Source organism: Melanotaenia boesemani, chromosome 8, assembly GCF_017639745.1.
Source record: "Melanotaenia boesemani isolate fMelBoe1 chromosome 8, fMelBoe1.pri, whole genome shotgun sequence".
In the NCBI taxonomy this organism is placed as follows: domain Eukaryota; kingdom Metazoa; phylum Chordata; class Actinopteri; order Atheriniformes; family Melanotaeniidae; genus Melanotaenia; species Melanotaenia boesemani.
The window spans coordinates 27,522,811-27,536,163 of NC_055689.1; the positions used below are offsets into that span (position 1 = coordinate 27,522,811).

Here is a 13,353-nt window from a genome sequence, read left to right on the forward strand (position 1 = left end):
CAAAAGGTGAGCTGGACATGGTGTTACATGTCCATCTTTCAAGCTGCTGGACAGCGTGATTGGTCATCAACCATCAAACCAGGTAAAGGGTGCAGAATTCAGCCACCGCAGTGGCCACGATTGAACTCCTCCCACTCCTGGGCCTTCCATATATAACGATGGTAAGCTGACTCCACACAGGACAAATTTCCCAGATAATTAAGAAAATCCACCATTTAGTTCTGGTTAAACTGGTGTGAATGCAGCTCCTGTCAGCTTATATGCTGCCTAGAATCAATTACGTAAGAATTGGAGAATATAATCATCAAGAACAAAGAATCACAGTGTAAGCTTCTCTGTGAAAAATATGTTCTCACCCTTGTACTAACTGGTTCTTAAGAGTTTAATTTTATCAACTGGATAACACCATTGATCTGATTGGCTGAAACTAGCCAGTGGTACACAGTGATAGGCAGATTGTTTATCCAGTCACCTGCCAAGTATTATTTTTCCAAAACACTTCGAAGCAATGACTTCACAGATGGTCCTCTGTAGTAACAACCCATCTGGCATGTTATGTTATGTGATCACTGCAGCTAAAGGGAAAGTTACCATCGTCCTTTTTGTAGCTTGAAACAGAAGGGGATGCACAAATCTGCTTTAATGCAATTATCTCTCAACAGATAAATCTCTTTATTATCCATGTGTGGATGATACTTGCAGACTTATATTGTCATGCAGTTGAAGTTAATTTATCAATAGCTGCTAATGCTAACTGTGAAATAAATTAAAGACTCGTATGAGCCTAAATATTTTTTTTTTCTCAGTTACACTGACAACTCCAGCAACTCCGCCTTACCTTAATGGACTGAAAAGTTTATAAAAAAATGTTAATTAGACTGATTTATCCAAATAATCTGAACATATTTAGCAGGATATTGATGGTAGCCATCCCTCACTTGTTCTTACCTCTCTTCTCGCCAAAGTACAGAGTCTGCTGTGCAGTGTTGGACCATTGCAGTGAAGAATTGTCGCTCTGCGCCACCCGGCAGGTCAATGTCACCGTGCCCCCAACGGACACTGTCTCATCTGAGGTGACAGGCTGCAAGGGGTCGTCGTCTAGGTAACAGCAAAGAAAAGAGAAATGTCATAAGACAGAGCAAAAGATATGCAACAGAGACAAGTCAGAGAAAACATCATGCTTATATGAAAACACAAGCAAATACAGTAACACACTTCAACACACAAATCAGATAAACCCACAAAAGACGTTACTCGCCTCCTCCTCTCTTTTTCTCCCCATCTCCTCCGCCCATCTCTTTCTCTGCTTGTCAGATTATCTATATATCTCTATCTGTCTTTCTGGGAACACACATACAATGCACACACTCATGGACATCCTGTCAGTGGGACAAAAAAAGCTGACAAATGGCTATCTGGTTGTATATCTGCGAGGCCAATGTAAGAGCAATGAGTCAGTAGCAGCCCTAGTATCCAGCGACTGCGCGACCTCAGGGACCAGAAAAGATGAAGAGACTATGGCAGACACTGGCTCTCAACAGGTCAAAGCAAAAACAAGAGCACTAACTCGTATATCTAATGGCTTTGTAACCCTCTTTTGTCAATATCTGAGCTGGTTCTTAATGTCATGCATATGTATCGACTGCTTCAGAACAAGCTCAAACGGGACAGACATTATGGAAATGAGCAGGTCAGAGGAAAAGTAGAATGAGAATACAAATGACCTATCATAATGAGAGGATTCGTACGGCTGTAGCTGAAACTGGAAAACCACTGATAGGTGAACTGTCTGGGTGTGTAACAGTATTCAAATCGGCTCAAATTATGGTATTTAACGGTGCTCCCTTGATAATGGGTGATGGTGCGGGCTGATTCTGCTCTGCATTCAGTGAAGATGGCAAATGATTTTGTGAATCAGAGCAAGAGATATGTACTCAAATATGCAGCCCCTCGTTATGGTGAGTAATGATGAGCATGATCAATGCTGTGCTTTTTTGCTGTGTTAAGTCATTGGGGCCTTGGGTGCACCCAACCATGCTGTGCACCCCCCCCCCCCCCCCCCCCTTTCTTGCTCAGTGCTCGCTCAACCTAATCTCAAGCTAAACAAAAATGGCTTAGCTGACAACAAGACCAAGCTAAAGGAGGGAGCATCTCATAAGAATATACACCTCAAAGCTGTCCCATCAAAACTGAAAATATGGCGTGTATAAATAGTTTAATTGGAACCAAATTGTCAAGCGGGAGACAGGTTTATATACAGCATGGGGAGTTATCACATCCTTGCACTGGCAGTGGAATTGATTTTTTATTTTTTTTCTGCAGGAAGAACATCTGCTTAAGTGCGCTTCTGCAGAACTCCCATCAAGACATGAAAGAGAAAAGGAGGGGCACGTGAAGAGAAGATGCAGAAGAGGAGGTGAGAAAACTAACTGCATGTAGCATCAAAAACACACATTTGCAGTACATGAGCTGAAAGCAGCCTGCAGAAGCTATGGACATCTTTGAAAGCTACAAAGTTGGTTCAGCATTAGAACAAATCAATTATTAGAAAAGGAAAAACATGCCTTAGATTTGCCTCTGGGCTGTGGGGATTGAGAGCGATAACAGCTCGTAAGGTATGGCTGCTGCTTGCTAGCAGGTTTCAAAAGACACTGAGACTTCTCGAGGCCTGCGTGTCAGGAAGTCTCCCTTACACTTGCTGCCGTTTTAATGCAGCTCTGACCTTGTGGTAAGTCTATCTAAGAACCATGATGGCTGGGGGCTGAATTTGTGGTCAAGTGCACTGTGGATTAGTGTCTCCTTTAATAGCATCTTGGGCTAATTCTTGTGGCTGATCGCATGAGCTCCTGCACTTGGCATGAACACTTTGAGCAAAAAGACTGTCCCAGGGCATCAGCTGTCAAGCTGACCACAATATGCTCAGACAAGTTACCCAAACTCAGGTTGTGTATTTCGCTGCTGCAAAGTTCTGGCACTGCTCACAAAGAACATGCTGTGTATGCCATTTAAGCTTGTGAAACAACAGCAGTGGTCAATTAGTGACTCATTAATGAGGAGATTTGTGGTTTTTGAAGGCAACACATTTTAAAAAATAGTTTATATTTGGTGGAATAAATGTCCAATCTAAATTTGTCTGGAGAAAATCAACATTGTATTGCATTAAAAATATTAGTGTTCATCAGCTCATAATTTGAATTATTTCAAATTCGCATTACACTGAGTTCAATTTCTACCTTATTTCTCGTGCTTTCAAGGAGAAATGAATTGTTACTCTGTGATATCAGTAATATAAGAGGAAGTCAATATGTGGAATATAAACTCTCTTGAATCTATCTGCATATGAATAACAACAACCAATAACAGCCAGGAGAAGTCCCCAACTGCTGTCAATCACTGTCACCTCCCCAGTTACCATGGTTACGAACATGTTGCCAGGGCTGAAGCACAGCAGAGAGTATGAAGATGGGGGGTGTGTCTGTAAATCATTATTTAAATTTCAAGAATTCAGCTTCTTCTCAAGCTATTTTTTTCTCTGAACAACATCCAAATGATATTTGCTTCATAAATGATCAATCCTCTTATAGAAACTCATCGATGGAGACTATGGACTCCTAAAATGGCAACCAGTAAACTGAAAGATGAAAAAAGATCATCTGATATCAGATAAATATTATTCTTGCAGTGAAAACTCATCCATCATAAGTCCACTACAGCTTAAAGAGGGCAAATAAAAACTGCTGTATTTTTAAATTCATACACAGCTTTATGATATTTGGTTATTCCTAAGTATTTAAATTTTTATTCAGAATTATTAAGGCAGTAGTTCTGTAAACCATTAATATCAAATATTTAATTTTTATTCATTTAACCTGTATTTAACCAGGAGTCCAATGAAACCAGTGTCTCTTTTTTAAGGGAAACCTGGCCAAGAAGGCACATGTTACTTTTTCCAAATAAAAACAGCACACAATAAAACAATTAAACAGATTAAAAAAATAAAAAAATAAAATTATCTATTTGGAATTGGAATTTATTAAGAACCTTTTTAAATATACAGATACTTTACCCCATATAGTTTTTGTAGATTAAAATTAACCAGTGAGGATTAATGAGGGCCAGGAGACCAGGAATTTGAGACAAAACAAAGTCAAGGCACAGACAATGAAGCATGCATTTAAAGAGTCACAGTAGTCTAAACCCTTTAAAAACAAGTATTTTCCTAGCACTAAAGTTATAAAACAAGACTTATTTCAATTATAAAATCCAAGCTTCACCCAGATCAAGTATTTATAACATGAGACCTCTTCAGTGTTATCTCCAGATAATAACAACAGATGATAGAGCTGGAAGTGAGCCCTACAAATGACTATGTTTTTGGTTTTCTTTGCATTGAGAACCACATTCAAGATTACAAAGAATCATATGTGCATCTCCCTTTTAGGCAGGAAGCAACCCTTACATGGTTTACAAGATTAATGTGATGTAAGAGAGTTTAATATCTCAACACTTTCAAGGCATGCAAACGAAGAATTTGTCATTTTGTAAATTGTAACGAACATCACTTAACAATAGAATAAATGGCAACAAAGGGAGATAAATTAAGTTGTCAAAAGGTTTACATTTTGTCCTGCCTCAGAGGCTAACATAAAAACTTTGCAGTACAACTACTTTATTTAAAGGATGATTCCTTAAAATCATTAAGACAGGAATTAGAAACTGTAAATGGAGCTTGATTCAAGTGATCAGAAATATGAAATAAAACCCATGTAATATACATTGCATGTGTTCATTCTAAAAGTTCATGTCCAACATTAGACTAGCATTGGTGTGCAGAGCTGTAAATGGATCACATGGGTTTCATACCTAGTCAAGATTTATTCCTGGCTTATCTTCCAGTTTACACTGCCTAACCCTGACTGAACTTCTAACTCAGTTATGTTCCCTTGTGCTTGCAGCTTACTGAAGCCAGGCCAGAACAGCACGTGTCAGTTGTCATATTGGCTCAGTGCCTGTCAAGCAAATTGACAAATAGTCTGCACCTGTTGTCACTTTCTATTATTGGTGCATGCACATAGCATGCACCTGTATTTACACTGCAAGATGAACAAAATGTCATAATAACATTTATTCATTACACCAGAGAGCATTAAAGCAGCTGCACTCAAAGCCCACAGACCAGACTGTGGTTGTAGTTCATGACAAAACCTTTCTGTGTCAACTCATGCAAGCTAATAAATAAAGGTTAATTTCACTCATAGGGCCTATCAGACTAAGAGGCTTTAATGATTATGAAATGGCACACTGCATCTTAAGTCTAAAGGTCCAGTTATGCATACAAATCATTTGATTTTGTACAATATACGAGCATGGTGACTTTGTTAACATTATCGGTCAAATATTAATCGAAGATAAGTTTGGTTTAATTAAGTTGGAGCAATGTGTGGGTAGAATTTCACTGCATCAGGAAAATTTATCAAACTTGGAGCAATATTTCATATAGACTTAAGCTGTCAATATTTGATGAGTAGGGTGGGGTTATTAGCAGTGATTAATGCGATAAGAGCTGGGGAGATTTAGAAATATTTAATAAAAAAAAGCTAGTGCGGTTAGGAAACCTAATGATACACTCTAATGTGGTACACCCAACATATCTACTTGTGGAAACTGGTTCACAGAAGTGCTACAGAGTTCCTCGCTATGAGAACATAACCCCTGTAAGCCTCAGATACATGTACAGCAATTCTTCGCATATTTGAGGTTTCTTAACGGCAAAGTTAAAGGAGGGAAATGAAGTTCAGTCTGAGTTTAAACGGTTAAGTCAGACTAAATACTCAATCTGCAAAAAATAAAAGGCGAGACCTATCTATCCTCAGCAGACGCTAAGTTAAACACTGTGACTTCTTTCTTGTCTCCTCACATCCGCTCCTTCATCCCCACCCTGAGCTGTAAGCCAGAGGAAGACACGGGTATTTAAAGCAACACAATTTACACTCTCTCTAGCCAGCAACAAGGTGAGAGAACACAGAGGCATAAGGCTGAGTGGGATATCAAATCAAACGAGGGAGGGGTGACCGCATAGAGGGAAAGATGGATGGATAAGGGTATGCAGAGAAGGCTGGGTGGCAAAACGAGGTGGGAAACTGCGAGTATGTAAAAAGAAGGGATGAGAGAAGAGAAGCTGGTGAGACAACAGAGAAGCTTGAGTGCTTTCAGTGAGCGACAGAAAGACCTAAACTGAGCTCTTCTACTTTAAAAAGGATTATTTGTTTTCTTTCTGCGCGTAAGAGATCATAATCAGTACAGTGTATTACCTAGAGAGCTGCAGTCCAGCATATCCAAAGAGAAAAACAACACAGAACTTCCAACAGTTTGTGTAAACTACTTTGAATCCTGTTTAACTGTCCCTTTGTTTATTTTCTTCTTCGTTTGGTGAAAACTGATTTATGCAAATGAAGTTTGAAGACGCTGCTAAGCTTCTTTAAAGCACCAAATGTCTCAAGTTTTGAAGCAGTGATATACTGAAGTAGAATCCAATTTATTATAGTGACCGCTTAAAGTTCAAGTGTGTAGGAATTGTGAGGATCTAGTGGAGCAAAAATTCCTAATTGCATTTTTATCAGAGTAGAATCACATGAAAATAACAACTGCAGTGTTTTTGTTATCTCAGAATGAGCAAATTACATCTCCGCTCAGTGGTGGTAGATTGGATCTGCTGGAGCTGCAACCAACACAAGCACAGCTGCAGTGACTGCTTGCTGCATTGTGTCATTGGTACACTTTGTGCACCTGTTCATACTTGTTTGCACACAAATATGCCATGTAGTCCTGGAAGTGGACTCTAGGGTGGTTTTATATCTAGAACAAATAGGCTTCCATGGAGATCACAGTTGTCCTTGTGCATGCCTACAACCAAGTCTAATTGGTCCCTTTGCCATATTTGACTTAACACTTGCACAGTCATCTGGAAAACTAAGGCTTACGTGACTCAAAGTGTTAGTCCAACCTTTAATTCTTACTCATCACAGGAAAATATTACAATATTTACATCACTGAATAAATGACATCTTTATCATTTTCTTTGATGAGAACCAGAGCGGAATTGTTTGTTGAATTTTCATTTCTCAAATTAAAAGTTTTCCCTTTTAGTAAATTTGAACATTTTGAGATTTTGGCATATGGTCACACCCTTACCACAGATAAACCACATGATCTAGTTTTACTCATGTGAGACATATGTGGAGCATATGTAACACATATTCTACATTTGGTTAACTGGTGGTTTTGGAACATTTTCATCGTAATCACATGTAAAAACTCAAGTAAATTCCCATGCGAAGCCCATAGAACCACATATGAAATGTCCACGTGAAACCTGAAGGGTTGTACATGTAAAACTTGGTCTTGTTTTAAAATGTAAAAAACTTAACCATAAAAAATCCCATGGATATCACATGCGTTTATGTAGGTTTCAGATGGGAATTTACATGATTTTCACATGTAATGGCATGGATTATTAAAATGAAAATCCCAAAACAAGTTTCCCATGTGCAAAATACATTTTTTTACACATCATTTCTTTTTATTATTAAACTTTGACACTGTAATGATTAATCAGTTCGTTAACTAATCAATTAACTGAACTTTTTAGAAGCTACTGGATAAAACAAACATTTGTCTTAATTTAACTTTGTCAATAAACTGAAATTGGGATAACACACACACAAATAAAACTGTTTTGTAGCATTAGGGTGTTTAGTGAAGATGCCACCTTAATATTACTTTAACATATAAAACATATATTAATAACTTTGACCTTGTCCACAGTTTGAGATGTCCTGCATATTTTGATATCTCTCTTTTTTTATTTATTTTATTTTTTCTTTTATAGTAGTGGCTTGTGGAAAAAACATGCTATTAAAGCAAGACGTTTTGCTGCAGAACCAGTTTCCCAGTGGAGCAAACTGGCAGGAAGGCAGACTTGAGGGGCTGTATCAAATCCTTTCAATACCTCTATTTTAGAACAGTTAGTCTTGTCACAGAGTGGAGAGGTTGGAAGAGTCTGTGCCTTTGTGCCTGTAAAGGGACCAAATTAAGGGCTCACTAATCTTATCTGGCAATCCATATCTGGAGAAGATGCACTGAAGCTCTGATTAAATTAACCTCTCCTAAAATGACACCATTTTGTACACTCATGCTAATGTATCAGCTTAAATTTATAATGCAGATAAGAACCAGTTAGAAGAGGCTCATGAAGATCTGACATCAGCACTGGACTTTTTCTCCTATTTCAGCAAAAGAGTACAATTCCCAAAATGTTTGAACTATTCCTTTATTAAAAACACTTTCCTCTTTCTTCCACTCATTCCTTTCAATATAAAAAAAATTCAGTGATATTTACAGCAACATTCTTCCCTCTATCCCCCCCCCTTCTCTCCATCTGCCCTGTTATCCTCAAATTCTTCTCACCCTTCCTCACCCCATCACCCTTCTGTCCATCCTGGTCTTCTGCCCCCCATCCTTAATTCCTTCTTCCCCTCCGTTTTTATTTTATCCTCCCAGTGTGGATTTCCAGTGTTGTTGCTAATTAACGCAGGTTTATGAACCTTATTTATTGTAATCCAACTGTGTGTGTGCGTGTGTGTGTTCATGTGATAAGATTTTTACGTGTGGTGTGTAGATTTGAGGGTGTTTTGTGTAAGAATGTAGTAGCTGGTTTGCAGGGAGGTAATTATCTGACTGTTTTAGCGTTTGCCGTAACTGCGCGTGTGCGTGAGCCCATAGAAGCTTATTATCAGTGTTTGTGTGGATTGGTTTGCATGCAAGTGTGTGTTTGCGTTCCAGTGCAGTTGTATTTGTTTAGGCAGAAGGAATTTATCTGTTTGTCCACAAGTTTGTGTGGCAAAAAAATGTGTATCTATATGATTTATGAGATGGCTTTTTATCTCCATGCGGCTGCATGCTTGTGTGCATTGGGATGTGTGTCTGTATTCTTTTGTACAGTAGCTGCAGAGAAGATGGTGTGTGTGTGTGTGCATGTGTGTGTGTGTGATAGACACAGTTATGTGTCATAGTGCTGCTGATGCTGTACACATTTGATGGGAAACTCAGCCAACAGTGTGCGGTTTGATACTGCATGGTATGATACAGGCCATTACACGCATACAGAGGCATCCACTCACACATACCGCAAGAATGCCCCCCTCCCTCCACAAACTCAGACTGTACAAAACAAAAGACACACATATCCTCATGAAACACACAGACAGGAGCAAGTACACACATCATGTAAAAACAACACTTCAGACTATTATATATAAAAATGCACTTAAATTACACAGGTTAATATGTGCACACATTCAAACAAAGCACACAAAGGACACATTTAGAAAAACATGCACACACATACACACACACACACACACACACACATACTGAGCAACCTCCCCCACACTATCCATCTATGCCCAGCTGTCCCCCAACTACCACCCATCCCCCTGGGTAAGTGTGTGAGGGAATATATGAGTGTGCATGTGGATGTGGATGTGGATGTGTGTGTGTGTGTGTGTGTGTGTGTGTGCCCTTCTGCCCACCTCTACCATCCACCAGTGGACCTCCTCCCCCATTCTTTCCTCCTTTTCATCCTTCTCTTCATCCGTTACCCCCACCCACAGCCTGTCTGTTGTGAGGCAAAAGATGCAAGTTCAAACCACATATTTTAAATTTTGGGTGAAAAAAGAAAATAAACATATGCAGCATTTAGGAAGTTTTTTTTTTCCTCTCCAAGCAGTAGAACCCCGGTATTTCCCCTCAGATGTTTTGGCTCATAAGGTGCAGTACTGGTGGCAAAGCCTTTGTTTTCCATTTAATTGTTGCTGTTTTGCTGGCTGGCTTTATTAGTTGAACGGATGTTACAACTCTCATTCAGCCGCTGGTCATTGTCATTCGAAGGCGCCAAACAAATTACTGGTAATCTTTGTGGGATATGGGTGGGTGGGGTAAATGAATGAAGGGGTTTGCTGGGTGGGATTGGAGTGTTTATTTGGGATTTCAAGCACCCCTGCTTGCAGTCTTAGCACAAACAAGCTGCTTAGCCCTTATTTTTTACTCCATCCCGCCATTTTTCTGATGGCTGTGGGTTTGCAGGGGATTCTGAGAACCCGCAACAGCCCCCACCACATCCAATCAAGTTCCCCTCCAACCACCTCCAGCGCTCTTGCCACCCCACCCTTCCTCTGCTGCCTGTCAAACATAGTTAGCTCAGAGCTCAGACAATCCCCCTCCTCATTCTCATCCTCCACAAGCTAGATCATCCCTCCCTCCCCCTCTCCATCACCCCAACAACACATCGCCGGCATCACAGCCCAGCAGAGTGTCTGCAGCAGCAGCGAGGCACCAGGGCGGCCGCCCCACCCTGCCACTGGAACAGTGCTATGAGAAAGAAAGAGGAGTGTGGGGTGAGAAAAGGAGGGAGAGGGGTTCAGCTTGCAGAAAAGGGCAGCAGCATCACTGCTGACAAAGAGAAAGAATAATGATTTGCCAGGAAGAGAAAGACAGAGTGATTCAGGGTGGTGTGAGAGAGCAGGAGAAAGATGAAGAAAAACACAGGGGAAAACAGGGGAAAGAGAGTGAGAGGTGAACGAAGGACGTGGTAGAAATAAGCATATATAGATATATGAGGGCAATGAGGAGATATGACAGGGTGACTTAGAGAGGGGCAAAAACACAGGTAGAACAAAAAAAGAGAAAAACAATGAGAGCAAAATGGTGGGAAGTAGAGCACAGCAGAAGGTGAGAAATGAGATGGAGGGATAAAAAAAGAGAGCAAAGACATGCTGACATAGTGAGGTGGAGAGAGAGAGCAACAATAGGAGCTGATAACCCTTCAGGGTGGTTTGGGATTTTTTTCAGTCAAACTTAATACAAAGCAGAGTCACAGTCTTTATAAGAAGTTGTCCCTGCTGGTTTTAAGTGATCTTTTTCCAAGTTGGTAAAGGTTAACAGGGTGAGTCAATCAAATAGAGCTGGAGACTCTTGAGGTTACTGTCTTTCTAGCATGAAAAGCTTTCTTTGTGTTTCCATGCATGTTGAACTAAGCCAAACGTATCTAGTTGACCCTAGTTACTCAAGGCCTACAGGGATTTGAATCAAATCGAATCAAATTGAATCAAATCAAATCAAATTAAATCAAATGTACTAGTATAGCATTTTTAAAATACAACCAAAGTTGACCAAAGTGCTTAACAATTATCAGAAACAAAAGAAAAACAACAAGAAAACATTTATAAAAGCAGATACAGTAAAAGTAACAATAATAATAATTAACAAAAAAAATAAATAAAAGAAGAAATATGTTTTAAATGGAAAGTTGAATCCTTTTCAGGTCTTGTGTAGTTATAGCAAACCTTCAGTATATTTAACATTACATGATACATCTTTGTGAATTCAAAAAGACCTTGATCAACCAGTGTGGAATCGAGATGAATGTGCTGCCGTTTGATCATGCACTACCGCTGAGAAGGTGAACTGTCTGAGAGCAGAAGTCAGACTTGTCAAAGAGATAACAAATTAGCAGTTAGCTATGTCAATGTTAGCAGCTGTGGCAAGGACAAACAACCTCTGCAACAACTGGAAAATATCAACAAAATGATTCTCACTGTGCCAGATGCCACAACTGCACAGCCGACATCCAGCTTACATGGCTCAGGGGTGATGTATCAGCAAGAAAGGCTAACTTGTAACATGATCGCAATTTGTTAATAGCAATCAGCTGTAAAATCAGCGCTGATCGGGTCTGACCATGTCTCCCAACTGGGCTCAGGTGAGGAATTTTACAGTTCGGCATGAGTCCTGCTGGATTTCATAAAGTAGATGGCATGGTTCACTTCAGTGTATTACCTATCTGTACTTTTTGGGGTTTTGGCCCAACAATGCTATCTTAAGATAATCTACTTCAGTTTAAGCTATATCTGGCAAAATATAAAAGTTAGACTGAATCAGTGTCCTCTCCTGCCAGAGTTTGCAGGTTTAGTTATGAGGATTGAGCTGCACTGACTTGAGTGGTTGAGCATGTGACAGATGGTTATAGACAGGTACTTTATCTAATCGCCTACTAGTTTTTTTTTTTTTTTTTTTTAAGTGCCTGAGAAGTCTTCCCAGATGGTACTACAAACCATCTGGCATCTCAGGTTACAGACTTTTAAACCTATGAAGATCTCTACTTCCTGGCAGTCATCAAACTATTAAATGCTTCCGTGATAAACAGAAAAACATAAAAAACAATAATAAAAAATAATATAATTGAATAAAATTAAAAAGCTTTGGCCCTGATCTAAACCAGTAAACTTATTGCCATGAGAAAACGACGTGAACCACACAGGTGGTTACCTCATAGCAGCCCAAGTGCAAGAAATTGTGTTTCCTATTCAGAGTGAGGCAGTGAGCATCACTGTAGGGGTCAGGATGGTAAAAAAAAAAAGATGGGATTTTTAAGAACTAAAGCCTGCTTTTCCTTAAACTTAGGTGTTTTACTTACCTAATATTAACCAAACCTTAACTTTATCCCAGCTTATCAACTACTGTAGCGTTCATTTCCTTCTACCATGCTAAATGTGATGTGCACAGTTTTTAAAATACAGACTGAGCTCAAGGTAATAGCTTCATACAAGCTAAAAACACCTTTTTTCAGTACTTTTGTACAGAAATTAATCTATTTTTTTATCCTACTTCTTGTTTAAGTGGAGTAAAGTTTAAATCTTGTTGCTTTGCAGTGATTATTTGTACATACCTATGAAATATGAAACTTTACTGTTATGTTTCAGTGACAGGTATGTTTTTTTTCTTACTTGCTAATTACACTGAAACCCATTATTTAGCTGCTGTTTCTTACATCATAATTATCTCAGCAATCATCTCTGCAGCATTTCGATATTCTCCATCTTTTGTAATGCAGTGTAAATGGCTTTGGTAATTTTGTTCATTTTCTAACAGCTGTGCCAGCTGAGTTTCTTTAAAATAAAAATCAGTTGGGTACTGACTGATGGAGAGACAGGAAGAGAGATATTTTTGACTATAAAGAGACAAGCACTTCATTGCAACAGTACTGCAATATAGCCTCACCCATCAGAAATCATCACTCGATAACACCAAAGAAAAGCAAGCTTTTTCTGTTTGTCTGCGCACGCACACACACTGGAAAATGAAGAGAGCGACATCTTTAATGTCTTGGCAAATGCACTGACTGTCCCTGCCAATAGGCCACTTTAAAAAATGAGTAGTCAATTACCAGAAGTCTGCCCTTTTGACTAAAATCTCTGGACCTGCAGACTGAAGGCTGGAAACCTGCTGTCGGTGTCG

General features: G+C 39.4%; 1 protein-coding gene across 7 annotated transcripts in view; it reads right to left on the minus strand.

The window, feature by feature from the left end:
- The window catches only part of cadm3 (cell adhesion molecule 3), a 109,382-nt gene that overhangs the window by 66,214 nt on the left and 29,815 nt on the right, over positions 1–13,353 (minus strand). For 6 of the 7 annotated variants that reach the window (XM_041991983.1, XM_041991980.1, XM_041991984.1 and 3 more), the window contains exon 3: positions 949–1,099. In XM_041991983.1, coding sequence (XP_041847917.1) covers positions 949–1,099 — 151 coding nt within the window. The remainder of the gene's footprint in view (positions 1–948; positions 1,100–13,353) is intronic. The other variant, XM_041991981.1, reaches the window with a different exon arrangement.